The 14,821-nt window shown below is 37.8% G+C and overlaps 1 protein-coding gene across 3 annotated transcripts in view; it reads right to left on the bottom strand.

Annotated features, from left to right (window-relative positions):
• Positions 1 to 14,821, bottom strand: part of eys (eyes shut homolog) — a 155,313-nt gene that overhangs the window by 116,102 nt on the left and 24,390 nt on the right. For all 3 annotated transcript variants that reach the window (XM_044214334.1, XM_044214335.1, XM_044214336.1), the window contains exons 8-13: positions 12,539 to 12,643; positions 9,040 to 9,179; positions 7,297 to 7,460; positions 6,888 to 7,141; positions 5,197 to 5,301; positions 1,506 to 1,628 (exon numbers count right to left, since the gene is read on the bottom strand). In XM_044214334.1, coding sequence (XP_044070269.1) covers positions 1,506 to 1,628; positions 5,197 to 5,301; positions 6,888 to 7,141; positions 7,297 to 7,460; positions 9,040 to 9,179; positions 12,539 to 12,643 — 891 coding nt within the window. The remainder of the gene's footprint in view (positions 1 to 1,505; positions 1,629 to 5,196; positions 5,302 to 6,887; positions 7,142 to 7,296; positions 7,461 to 9,039; positions 9,180 to 12,538; positions 12,644 to 14,821) is intronic.

Raw genomic sequence — 14,821 nt, 5'->3', positions numbered from 1 at the left:
GGAATGTGGAGAAATTAATATAAAAAGAACAGTCGGAATAAGCAGTTTTCCTCCAAAATAATACTGTAGCATTAGACAAAAACAACAACAACAACCAAACAAAAACAACTGCTGCATTGCGAAAATCAGCTGTATGACAAAAACTGTCTCATGCCAAGTGGGGTTTTTGATGAAACAACGGCTTTTGGAGCTCAAATTATTTTATGGCAAAAATAAGTCTTGCACTGCAACGTTGTACCTTTGAACTAAATGCTGTCTGGAAATACTGCTGTCAAAAATGTTTTTTGGTTGTAAAAACACAATTATTTCCCCGCAAACTCTGCTCTTCAAGAGAGTTTAAATCAACTAAAAATCTGGGAAGAATTTCCCCAGCAACCTTCATAACAAGCCAGTACTGTATTTCCTTTTTTTCATGACACTTGATACATATTTAACACACACACACACACACACACACACACAAAATCATATATGCAAAATCCACCATTTCGAGTTCATCCAACAATCTAAGTTCAAGGATAAGATTTAGTGTGAGTACTAAATACTGGGTCAAAAAGTTGACAACGTGGGATATACAGTACAGCGAGGGAGCATCTTTTGCAACACATTAGGTTGGCAAGCATTAGATAATATGGATGCCAAGACTGCCGACCTGAAACATCTAGACAAGACAGCGTCTCACAGTTTGCCCTTGAGAAGTGATCTGGGAAGAGCTGCTCACCGCAGGTTGCTCTCATTTACATAAGAAATCCCTCACAATCCTTCACTTTGACATCTGCCGAGCATAAGTGCAACAGGAGTAATGAAGTTACGGTTATTGATTGGGTTACATGAACTTCTATGTAATAGCCATTCAGTTGAAAAGAGATAGCAGAGCTGGTGTGGAGTAGTGTCGACTGAATTATGATTGGACTGGCAGGAAAAATGTTTTTATTTCAAGTACCATAACTGTATCCGGGATTAAGCTGCAAGATTTCCTGTGCATGTACACGCACAGCACTTACTGCACATATATCCTTGACTTGGAAGAGTCTGAAGCCTGGTTACCCCTGGCAAGTCTCAGAGTATCAAACAGGTCAAGCCTCTTCCACTTACTCCTGTGTTATCCCTGTCACTGCTGGTGGCTACTGCTGTGATAACTCTGTCATTCTCATAGAGGGGACTTGACTGACACGCAAAGAAAATTATGTTTTTTGCAGGAACAGTCAAATTAATCCAAGTAAATCAGCATAACCATAAGATTATCAGATGGTTATGAGGGTGTAAAAACATTGTGCACCAGTTTTGGGACTATTTTTTGATACATGGTCTAGTAAGAGAACTTTATTACACAGCAAGTAGCACATGAGAAGGACTCTTGTACAGTCTTGATAAAACATAAAAAAGGTTTTTATCTACAGACAGCAAAACATTACCTGAAGCTGCAGTATTTACTGTACAGTGTGAGTCAGTAAGCATGAGATAATGTTCCCAGTCTCGCCATGTGTTGCCAAGGTCTTGCTCACCTCGTTCACATGTGCAAGAGACATTCTGTCCATTCTTGGTCTCAGCGCATATTAATGTGTGTTCACTGCACATTCCAAATGAGCAGAGGTCAATATCCACAGAGCAATCTTTCCCCTTGAACCCTGCAATGAAAATTTAGTTCACAATGGAGAAGGAGAATTCAGCCAAACCTTGGGAAATAAGCAATATGCATTGAATTCAGAAAACAACAGTGATGCACATTACACAACACATATTTATGTGGCTGTACATTTTATTAGGTAAAGACAGACTTTTCTTTAGCGGATTAATGGGGGTATAGATTCTTCCCCTTGCAATCTACCTGCTATGCAGTATTCTAAATGAGTGACTCATTGACAGAGACCCACCCTACTAAACTGATCTATATCACATTTATCTGCCCCACCAAATGCACATCTGCATGTCAGTGATAGATACCCATGTCAATATCTATTGTTGTAAATAAAGCACAGGCAGACGGTGTGGCCGATACTCATTACACGTGTTTGTACAAATAAAGATGACTTAAAGGGAGAATCCTGAAATAGATTACTATGCTTTTTCACTGACATCACACTGTTAAACCTGTGCCCTCTAGGTAACGTAGGTCAAACAAATGAAGACCTTTTGCATGTTATTGTTACATTCACAAAGACTGGGAGATTAACTTTATGGAATCGCAGAGTATTTGAGTTTTTAACAGCAAAATGTTTGAAATTTCATACTCATGCTAACCAAAAACCTCTTTACACCAGAAGCCTCTAAACAGAATGTGCCCATGTCTCTGTCACATTAATCTGTGTGCAGTCTGTGTCTGCAAAGTAGGTCTCACTCACTCGCAAAGCAGTGAAATATTTCAAACATCACTTCCTAATGCAAATCCCTTCTATCAAGACTTGAACATACACACAGGACAGCAGTCACATTAGATTATGTGGTTCCTGTTGTAAGAAGTCTCCACTTTCTTTACATTATAATTTGTAACCTGAGCATCGCACTTTACATCAACACATCTATCTAGATGTCTGATGACCTTCCAACTACCCTTTTCTCATCACATTATGTATTGCCTTGACTAGTTAATGGACAGCTATTGCCTCCAACAGAGTGTTTCAGAAGTGTTTAATAACCAATTGTGCATGCAATTCACTCTGGGGTTAATGTTGCATGAAGGAATGTCACATTTACAGTGCCACCATCTCCAAATGGGACTCCCTATTCTATCTGACAGCTACTAGTAGCTCAGTCCAACTCTGCTGCAGAAAGAAAGGCAGAAAGTGAAACTGTTTTTCACTTCATCTCAAAATGTACAGTAGTAACAAGACATACTATGATATTGAAAATATTAAAGCCAAGTCCTCATGTTCTCATGTTCAGTAGTTAATGGTAAAAGACATGGGTCATAACTATTCCTTGGTTCTGAGAACCCCTGTTCATCAGCATATTCAATCATCTCTCATCAACGGCGTTCTGGTTGCTTCACTGAGCTGAAAAACTGAAATCATGGTTTTGGATACAAATCACCAAATTCAGTTGTTACTTCTAAGTCAGTTCAATAAATAAAATGAGAGTAATGGTTATGTGATTATGAAACCGATTTAGCTTGTGTAGTTCATTACCTCTATCAAAGAGGTTATGTTTCTGGCCTTCTTTGTTGGTCTGTGTGTAAGTTAGCAGGGTAAATACAATACAGAATTCAATGAAATTCAGTGTAAAGGCAGGTGATATTTCAGTGAAGGAGTGATTAGTTTTCAGTTCTAATCAAATGTTTCCCTGGATTACTCAGTTTAAGAAAAATCAGTTTGCACCTATAAGGAGATTTTTCAACATTTTAAATGCTTGCTAAACTGTGTCTCGGACATTTCTCCTAAATTTCACCTTATCTTTGCTAAATTTGGTACATAAATTATTCCGATGAGCAACTGAAAAGTCAGGTGATAATGTTATACCAAACCCTTTTCCTGATATTGGTTTTTAAACTTCTTGCATCTGTAGGCTGTAATAAAATGTCATACTTGCTGAATGTGCTCTGCAGTTGTGACCAAATTGAGATGACATGCACATTGTTAATTGGCACGACAGGAACATTATGAATTTAAATGGTATTAACTCCGTGGTCATGAGTCTGACTCAGTCGTGACAGCGTTTTCCAAAAACAAATGGCTGCCATCAACTAATTAGCATGATTGCCAATCACTATGTGTGTTTTGATGCAGATCCAGATGCAGATAAAGGATTTAGAGAATTGTGAAACCTTGGCTGAAGTATCCCTCAGAGCTTTCTAGTATATTTCTTGTATTGTTCCAGTCATAATAATGATTAAAAATATGCTACAATAATAAAAGTACAACTGGACAACACAGACATACTTCACTGTAGTTGCAGGAATGGGTCTAAGTGCAGGATTGGAAAATAGTGATAGTCTTTCCTGATTCTTTGTGTGTCTTTTGTAGGGTGAAGCAAGCAAACCTGACAGACCATTTATCTAATTGAATTTCTGAAAAGATAACGTGATCAAAAACAGCTGTCTATAAATCTGTCAATGAAATCAAAACAGTAATGGAAGCTTTACTGACACATTGGTGTTCTGTTTTTGACCAAATCTAATTTGAGAAAAAGGCAGAAAAATAATAAGAGCAGATTATTTACAGTGATGCATTTGCTGTGTCCATAATGTCATAAAAACACACCATGTAACAGATGCTGTACATGTTTCAAGGCAGTAAATGTTTTAATGACTTCACCCGCATTTGTGTTAATTTATTGTGCAGTACAATAGAGGAATATTTGGCTGAGGGAAAGGCACAGAGAACTAAAACAGGATGCACAATGACAACAGAACTGTGGTGATATTGGTTCACTACATCAAATTCAAAAAGCCTTAACTTTAGGAGAATACAAAAGTAAAATATCATAACCTGTGCAGTTCTTCTGCCTTTGTGGAATATATTAAGAAAATAATTCAATCAAAACAGACCAGTTGCCCAGTGCTAGAGTGAATGTTGTGTCCTGTCAACACCTACGTTTTGTGGATTTTATTTTTCAAATATTTGTCTGTAAATCCTGTTCTGTGGATTGTGGCTGTTTACTATTGAATGTGACATTGGACTTGTAATGCCAAGTGGGCTGACTGTGACATTCTGTCTTGTGCAATCAAGTAGTGATTAAGTATTTTATTACCAGAGGGCATAGTAAAATCAGCCACACACTGATGAATGCAACACCTCCCTCTATTATGGACTGATTATTCATGTCATGTTAACATATATCAATGCTTAGCAACATAGAAAGCAGCGCTGTTTTCTTTACAAATCTACTTATGTTGATTTTAACCTTGTTTCTAAAAAATAAAATGTGAAAAAAGTGTACTTTTTTTCTAACCCTAACCCATAATACAGATTTATTACTTCTATTTGCTTCGTGTGGGGAGCCTTTTTAGATGCTTATTTTAACCGGTTTCTTGCCTGCATTCAAATTTTTCAAAAGTGTAACTGATAATTCCTGCCTTTGCTATCTTTGGGAGCACATCTTGTACAAAAACTGAAAAATGATCAAAGTAAACAAACAAGTTTGTATGTAATTGTATGAGAAATACACTTTTCACATATTCCCAAGGTATAGTATACAGAAAATTAATAGCATAATATTTTTGTAAACATGCTCAATAATACACAAGTAGTGGGTACTTACCAAGAGGACAATGACAAATGTAGTCATTTATCAGATCCATACACAAGCCTCCATTTAGACAAGGCTGCGACCAGCAGTCATTTACATTCTCAGAGCAGGTCCTTCCTGCAGGATAAAGAAAGTGAAACAAATAAACTCTATTTAATGTCATAGGGATACAGTTTAAAACACGTTTCTTCTAATACATTTTGCTGTCACTGTGGAAATTTAATAATCATTGGAAGTTGTGAAGCTCTAATATGTGAATAATAATTCTAACCATGACAACACTCAGACCACATGCACTACAAATTTCTGTTTATTTTCTCAACAATGAGCAACACGTGGTTTATTGAAGACAGGATTTTATTTCATGAGGCAGCTGATTACCTCTGATTCTACTGGCTCAAAATGTGATTGAATGATTATGTGTTCAGCATGTTGCAGCTTGTATGTATGCAGAGATTGTGTAACCTCAATTTTAGTATCCTCTTGGCAAGAGTTAGATATGGAATTGATTTAAGATTTTACTGACAAATTTAAAGCTCCACTAGGTCTGGCCTCTGGCGATATTTCAGACCTCTTAGTTCTCTATGAGCTCTCTGGCTCATAGAGAACTAACAGCCAGACATCCTCAGGCACCACTCTTCTATCTGCACTGCTGTCTACACCAAAGGTAATTGTACTTTTGCCATCATGACCCCATACACTGGCAAGTGCTCTGTTAATCATGTACTGTAAGATACTCACTTAATGAAGGTAGATGCTGACTGTACCTCCAGCCTAAATATACTGTACAAGGCACACTTTGTACTCCACACTCTATGATGCTGAGCCCGATCATTATGCCAGTCAACATTAATGACTTTAACTGCTTACACATTACTGCACCAATGTTCAATTTAAGAATTTTCATCACACATGGCCAAGAGTGTTAATAGTAACAGCCCACATTATGCCAAATGTCTAAGAAATAGACAAACTATTTCATATGTACATTATCTAACTCAAAACAAATTTTAACAATTTATTCGCTTTTGATTTTGGCATAATCAGATAATATAAAAGCAACATTTTTACAGTACTGAATCAGCACATTTTAACATAAACATGACATTAACATTATTAATTTTAACAGGTAACTTTAACTGTGTGAAATTTACCTTAAAAACATCTGGTAAACATGGTATAGGTGTTATATAAATATAAAAACTGGCATTTTTATTAACAGTGATAAATGAATGCGTACCTTCAAGCTACAAGCTTTTGCAAGTTCTAAATAATTATTCAGTAATACAAGTGAATTATTGTTCTACTATATCCATTACTGCAATGAAATGGGGCAGTATAAATCTTATTCTAATGCATAATGATTTACACCAGGAGATCACCGTCCCAATACTATCAAAGAGCATTATGACAATCAAGAAACTGTTTTTTATTTACACTAGTGCTATGTCTGAATTTTAATCATTTCTATGTATAGCAATTCCAATTTTCCATCTGCTTCCACCATATGTAACTCAACCTGCATATTTGCCCTGACCACCGATACATAATCAAATTAATGTGAAAACTGTAGCTAAATCATATTTCTGTTTCTAAAATCTTAACATTCAAACACTAAAACCTGCTCTAAAACCTCATATTCCTGTGGCTGGCCATACTAATGGCAGTAAATAGGCTCACAGTTGCATCAGATGGTCTCGTACCCTCAAACCCTGGGGGACAGTGGCACCGATAATCACTGATTAGGTCCACACAGGTGGCACCGCTTGAGCAGGGGAAGCTGTTGCATTCATTTGTTTCCAGTTCACAGAGCGACCCTTCAAATCCAAGCATGCAGCGGCAGGTAAAGTTATACTGCTGGTCCAGGCAAACACCATGTTCAGAGCAGCGATGGCCTACACAGTAATCAATGTCCTCTTCACAGTAGACGCCTGTGTATCCTCTGGGACAAAGGCAGCTAGCAACAGATTAAAGAGAATTTCTTAAAACTGTATAGAGTAAGAGGAATTATTTCAGCCCCAAAGGAAAAGAACAGTAAATGTCACAGCTTTTACAATCATTGACTTTCTGGTGCCTGAATGGCCCGAAGACAATCAAGATTTGAACACTTACCTGTAACCATCAATCTCATCCACACAAGTGGCTCCATTCTGACACCAATGTTGAACACAATCATTGACATTTATACGGCAGTTCTGACCAGACCAACCAGCTGTACAGACACATGTGTAGCTACTGGCATTATTCAACACACAGCGTCCTCCGTTGGCACATGGCTGTTGATAGAAGATAGAGCTGTTAGATACATATGTCATGGAATAAGAGACATACTGCTTCATGTGCAAAAATTAAATTGCTTCATCTTGCATCTTCATCTTGGACTGAGCCCATTCTAGTCAAAAATTAACCATTATTTTACAGTGCAACCCCTAATCATTTCTTGCTCCTGGCTGCCTGGAAAGGAGCTTCATTACAGCCACATGGCACACTCATGAATACTGATTCATACTTTATACTGGGTTCACTCAGTATTCTATGTAGCATCTACATCATGTCTTACAAGACAAGATCAATGGTCACTGAGGGCTAAACCTCCCAAGTGTTCTCTGTAACAAAACAGATACGCCTGCTAGCTGGTACATGTGTGTGTGTGTGTATATATAGCAGAGGGTAAACAAAAGGGCAGAGGAAGAGCTGGCTTGTGCGAAGGTGTATAATGCAGACATCATGGCATTTCTGTAAGGGGGCCAACACAAGCCTTTCTCCACAGTTAGTGATCAGCTCCATCTGTCATCTGAAGAAGCTCCTCTGTTCAGGTTTGGCTGCTTTTTTTAAACGCAGAGGGTTGATTCATCTACATGTAAAGAAACCTGTGCATTCAAAAATATAGATATTGTAAATCTTCAGTGGCACTCATCCACGTCAGGTGGCAGAGGCCTTTTCAGTCCTGTAAATGTGCTCCCCTTGTGCACGCCAAAAGCAAAAAACCCTGACAATCACACAATTCCAGCTTTGTCTTCTTGCACCATGACTGCATTAAAATCTGGAAGATGTGCAACCACATTCAAAATAAAAAAAGGACATAAAAATTTACTTCAATAATTTAAATATGCAACAAATTTCAAATGTATCAATAAAGTCACAAGAAAGCAGTGAATTCCGTCATTAGTCAAGAATTTAATACAGCTTTCTTCCTGGGTAAACCAACATACTTTACAGTATCAGCACCAGCTGATTGCTGTGTTTATGGATTATCGCAATTGCTGTCAATCTTCCTGTGGGACTTATGCTTATTTTTATCCCGTGCATAACAAAGGATTATCCCACGTTTTATAAATAAGATACTGAATAAATATTTGATACCTTCTCTCTTAAGTCCTCCTTACTTAAAATATGAAAGGTTAAAGTGTTTTAACCCATAACAGACACACTTTCTGTATTTGTACTTAATCATGGTTTGATTAAGTTCTTATACGCAAGTGTCACACTGCTCATTGGAAATACATTCATAATGTACCATCAGCTCAACTAAATAGCAGTGTGATTATTCTGGTGACTTGTATGTGAGTCCTGTGTTCTTATATGTCAGAAATGATCAAACAGTAGGGAAAATCCTCTAAACAAAATAGGTGTGAAAATTACATACAACGTCCTCACTCGTTTACATGTTATGGTTCCATGCTGTTGTGATAATGTTGCTGTACCGTTGTAGAGAATGCATAGAAATTGCTTCAAGATTAATTAACAGAAGATTGGGAGCTCTTTAAACATGTAAATGACTTAAGAGGAATAGCTAACATGTGGATACAGAACAGCAGATTAGGACAAATAGTCCATTAAGTTGTTTTTACCCACTTGAAGGCTTTGAGGGCAGGGTACACGGCAGGTATATTCAAGGCCATCTGGGAGATCCAAACACTGAGTCCTTGGTGGACATGTGTTGTTGGGTAGAGTACAAGCATCGATGTCAACTTCACAGTTTTTTCCCAGAAAACCTGAAAGAAAAGATTTAATGCAGCTTAATTTAGTACATTTATTTATATCAGGGACCATATACAAGATACATTAATCTCAAAAAAGCAAAAAGATCATCTCCACTACTAATGGACCAACAACCTATTGATACCCATGCAGGCATATGCACACACACACACACACACACACACACACACACACAATATATAACACACTTCATAGGAATAAACACAATACAGAATACAAATATAAATAATATATAAAATAAATAATAAATATTACATACATACATCCAAAGTTATAAAAACTCTGTGTAAAGTTAATGGAACTGATGCAATACTTGACCAGCAGAAAGTAGATCTGTAACCCATCTCTAATTTATGCCACTGTACCAGGTCAGCTCTTCTATATATTTAATAAACAAGGCCAAAATTGGGTCAATTGTGGGTCGACTGGAGGGTTGGTCCTATTTTGAAGCATGTGCACAGTGCCTCCCTTACTTTATATTTAACTTGAGTCTCAATTTAATTTTTAACTAAAGTTTGAATATGCAAACTTTCGTATTGTGCTTGTTCTTTTTTCCCCTGCTTTTTCATCTAATCCCTCTTCTTCTTGCTCTTCTGATTTTAATACTCATCTGTAGACATTATCAGATTTGCGGAAGACAAAAAGGTGTTGGTTGGTATCACAGCAGACATTTTGTCTTATCCCTAAAGGAAAACCCTTATTGAGGTGATGTAATTGGAAATAATGTCTAATTTGTTCCTAGAAATAACATTTGGCATAGCTAATGGTTGAATGGACTATGAACTAACATACATTTATTCTTTAAGCCTACAGAGAGTGAGAACTGTGTATTAGTTTGGCTTTCACATGTACTGTTGTTGAGAAAACATGTATTATTGAGTTGGGAAAAAAAACAAATTTAGTGGCAGGTGAGGCTTGGAAAAAAGAAAGCAGTCATAGGCCAGCAATTTATAATTCCACCAATGCCTCAAGACTTTGCTTAGTACTGTGGTCAAGCACTCAGCAGACTATTTTCTTACATTGTAGAACTCACTTCACCATGAGAAGATGCAGCAGATGAGGCATATGAGCGGAAGAGGCTTAGGTTTGCTGAGATAACAGATGAGATTTAGTAGCAAGGCTGGAAAGCCAGGGTATGCCCTGTGGAATTTCGTTACCATGGATCTGTGGCCACATCTAGTACCAGTTTACTCAGGGAGTTAGGGATTCATGATCAGGGATTACGGCAGGCTGCAAAGGCAGCTTCAGAGGCAGCTGAAAAGAGCAACCGATGGCTCTGGCTGAAAAGGAAAGGCACCAGCTTCTGTGCAAAGTATGGATATCTATCTTGTGTTTAAGATAGAGGAGGAGAGGAGGGAAGAGGAGATACAGCAAATATCACTGTCAAGCCAGTGGTCAAACAACTCTTCCTATTGCTGTATAATCTTCTTACACGTTTAAGAGGTTTTAAACGTTGGTTCACAATGTGCAATTTAGAGCTTACTGTATATATTAAAGGTAAAAGAGGAAATAAAGTCATCATAGGTAAATTTGTGAAACACATATGTTCCTAAATATACAGACAGGCCAGTGTGGATGAGTACAGTCCTGATTGGTGCACTGAACAGGTGTAATGGGGGCGGCACACAATAACTGTTGAGCCTTCTGGGGTGTCGTGGGTCTAATTCAACTTGACATCTGTGATGGAAGGCTCCTACTCGATAACCCCAATGACATCGCCATCAGCCCACCCCCTCATTCCTCTAACATCCCAGCCAGATTTCAACATAGATGCTCACCCAAAAAGCACAAGGGACAGTCATATCAGATCTGGTGTATTGGATCGCTGATCAAAGAATGAACATAAGGATCACCAATAGGATCACAGTTGATTTAAAGAGAGCCCTCTTTGTGAAATGGTTTTTCCTACTACCTATTTGTTAATAAAGTAGGATTAAGCTTAAAAGATTTAAAGTCAGAGGCGTAATGTTAGCTTTTTCATTACCAGCACTTTTGACATAAGGTTTCTATGTTATTATTGCTTTGTTAATTGTTAAAAGGTACTGGGTTCAAACCTGCTGGCCTTTAAAATAGTTTGCAAGTTCTCCTTGTGTCTGCAAAGGTTTCCTCCAGTTTCCTCCCTAAGTTCAAAGACATGCCAGTTAAGTTTAATGGAAACTCTAAATTCAGGACAACGGGATAAGCGGTATAGGAAATGGATGGATGGACAGCTATCATTCACAATCTTTTAAACTATGGAGAGTTGCACCTTAGACACTTCAAGGGCTGACACAATTCATCAGTTGATGAAAATACAATGCCACCTCTGAATGTCACCTTAAATAGTGTGGCTTGCTTCAGCAATTGATGAGGTGAACAGACTCTGTGACCAATGTGTTCACCAAGAGTGAACAAATACAATGTTTCATTACCATCAATGTTACATTTCCCTAAAGAGCCAGAAATATTTGCTGAGAACAACAGCTAAAAATAACAGTGGCAAGTTCTTGTGAGAAAAAAAATCACATGGCCACAAAGATGCTCTGCCCACAGTGTCTTTGGTCTGTACGTGCTGTATAATGTTCCAGTAAATCGGGCAAAAGCAATTGCCAGACACACAAACTGTGCCCTGCCAACAACATGAAGCTCCCGCGAGTGGTCCACCAGTTTACATTCGCTCGTCAGGCACGATAAGCAATTGCAGGAAAATTATATTAATGAGAGTTTCATAATATAATATTATGAAACTCCCATTAATATATTTGCACAATTTGGTTGCATTATTGAGCTCTGGCACTGAACTCGGTGATTTGTAAACTGATACTGTGAATAATGTGACTAAGACCCTGGCTGTGCCTTGTTGCCTCTATGCTGGACAATGGAGCATGTTGTGATAACGTGCTGACAAGTAGACTTTTTATAATGGCTTTTTCATAACTTGTAGTTTCATTATAAAAGGCATTTGAGTGTTTTATTTAAATGTATTGGAAAGCAGTGAAAACATGATATTGAATACTGGTATATTAATTAGATTAAACAAAACAACAACCCAAGAATAGAAAAAATGTTTTCTTTAGTAAACAGGATATAAGTAAAAAAAAGTATGATTCATGTGATGAATTAAATCATCCTGATTTCCCTAGCCTAACTTCCTCAGGCAGGATGTGTCACAGTCTAGGGAGCCTGCTGGCAAAGGCTAATCACCTTTGGTTTTAAGTGTACACTGAGATGGCCAGAGGGGCCTTGAGAATCTTTGGCCGCATTCACTGCATGCAAGTTTAAAAGGTCTGCAGTACTGCCTGCTACCACAGCTAATACAGATATCACTTAAATGTTATCACAAAGCTCTAGTTTTGACTGTAACCCAACATACCTGTAGGACATTGGCATTCGTAGTGTCCTAGCAAGTCAGAGCATGTGCCATTGTGCTGACAAGGGCTGGAGTCACACTCGTTGATCTCAGTCTCACAGTTTGATCCTGAGAATAGGTAAAAAATGTTGCAATTAGTTGCATTTGTATCACATTCCAATCTTCACATAGAGCTCCTCATGAGTGATAACATATTACATATGCCATTACCTGTGCATTGCATATATAAAATACAACTTTGCCAAAAGCCCCTTTTCCTGTATGAGTGCATGGTCCCAAGAAAATTATGTATTTGCCATATTCAGTAAAGAAATAGCCTGACCAGCCTGGGGTAAATCTTCTCTGCCAGGGACTCACTATCTGAATCCAACAGGATCTTAGTAAAGGAATGTCTGTCCGCTAATTATGAACGGACAGCCAGTGGCCAATTAGCTTAGCTTAGCATAAAGACTGGAAGCAGGGGGAAACAGCTAGCCTGGCTCTGTCCAAAAACTACCAACAACTAATAAAGTGCACTAATTCACATGTATCTCGTTTGTTTAACCCAAAGTGTAAAAATAACAAGTGGTTTTACAGGGGTTATGTGCTATACTATTTCTGGCTGGGAGTACAAACAACCTTGAGTCTGTTGGTAGTCAGATTATTATTTTTTTACCTTGGACAAATATGCATATTTCTCAAAATGTTCCTTTAAGAGTTGCCTGCAACTGCACCCCACATTTTCTCACATTTTCCCCTGAAACAATTAGTCCACAAACATTCCTTTAATAAGATGCTCTAGGATTCAAGTGGTGAGCGCCTGGAAACACAAAGAGAGATGTTAGAGAAAATATACCCCTGGTTGGACAGCCTCACTTTGTTGTTAAGAAAACGCACACTTAATAACGTTCTCTGTCCTGGCTGAAGAGCGCAGATGAGGTGGTGGATGCAGGTTGCTTGATAGGAGATGTGTTTGGTGCTCAGCTGCCTCAGCAGCTGCTAGTTCTAATGCTGTGGTTGGGGGTGGGTGTCTTCCAGTGCAGGTTATTAATTTAAAATGTCCTATCATCAATAACGGAGCAGCAGTGACATGTAGTGAAAGTCCCTTCTTGACAGCGGCACCCTCATGCTACAGCACAAACACTATGATTAATATCATCTGCACGGTAGTTGCTACAGGTCATTATATACAAAATATGCCATGCTGTACGGCAGCAAATTATATAAATTTGTCCTACTAAAATCTGAGAAACGCCTACACTCATTTATGGCTGTGAATAAAAATAAATTATGTAATACTTCAGCCTTTTTTATGAAACGTTAATGATACAAAATGGAGATTTAGGTTACAAAATGCTTTGTACTGCAATGTCTTAAAAGTCTAGACATGATCAAATATAAAAAAACAACTCAATCAATTGAAGGTTCTTTTTGTTGAATTTTGGCAAAACACTTCTTTTATCTACAGGTTCAAATGCAAAGACGTTGCATTTCAAGTGAAGAATTACAGATGGTTTCAAAATGTGTCTTTTAAGCTCACTCCTGGATCTTTGGTGGATTCTATGTCTTGTCTTATATTATTCTCCACATAATTAAAAAAGAAATAGACCAGCAAAATATATGCCAAAAGTTGTTGTTCTGTGAAAAAATAATGAAACCTGAATGTCAGGGCTTGAGTAATGTATCCTGAGTTATGATCTATGATAGAGTACAGTGGGGTTTCTGGGAAAAGCTTGAAATTAAATTGGCCTTTTATGCTGCATGGCTCGAAATTCCAAAGCAAAAATCCCAAGATGCCAGAAAATGATGAATTCTATCAGTCACTAAGACCTGCCATGGCGTAAGAGACAATTTTCCATTACTGAACTGGCAACAGATTTCACCTTTGAACAGAGGGAAAAAATCGTGTTCATCTAGTGCTATGTAAGGGCTTATCTGACTGACAGGTCAGTGTGTCAGACTTAAAGCTAGATGGGGAAATACGCTATAGGTCAAAACCTGAGTGCACTGTGGAAGAAAAAAATCCCATTCACTGGTTGTTTAAGTAATAATACTGTGCAGTACCATCATAACCCTTATACAGTATGTTCAGCAAGGATCACAATCTGTGTTGTTCCACACTGTCAATTTGTTTGTCAAATAATGTCTAGAATAGAGAAAGTAACAAAGTATACAGTATTTAGAGATGTTTACATATTGTATTATGCTGATGAGTTTCCTATGCTATAAATGTATGATATGATGGTAAAAGAGATGAAAAGAGAAAATTCCTCTTGATACTTTATCTTTCTTAGGCAGAATGAACAG

The sequence above is a fragment of the Siniperca chuatsi genome, linkage group LG11, assembly GCF_020085105.1.
Source record: "Siniperca chuatsi isolate FFG_IHB_CAS linkage group LG11, ASM2008510v1, whole genome shotgun sequence".
NCBI classification, from domain to species: domain Eukaryota; kingdom Metazoa; phylum Chordata; class Actinopteri; order Centrarchiformes; family Sinipercidae; genus Siniperca; species Siniperca chuatsi.
Note: the sequence above shows the minus strand (reverse complement) of the source record. Positions and strands in the feature narration are given on the sequence as shown.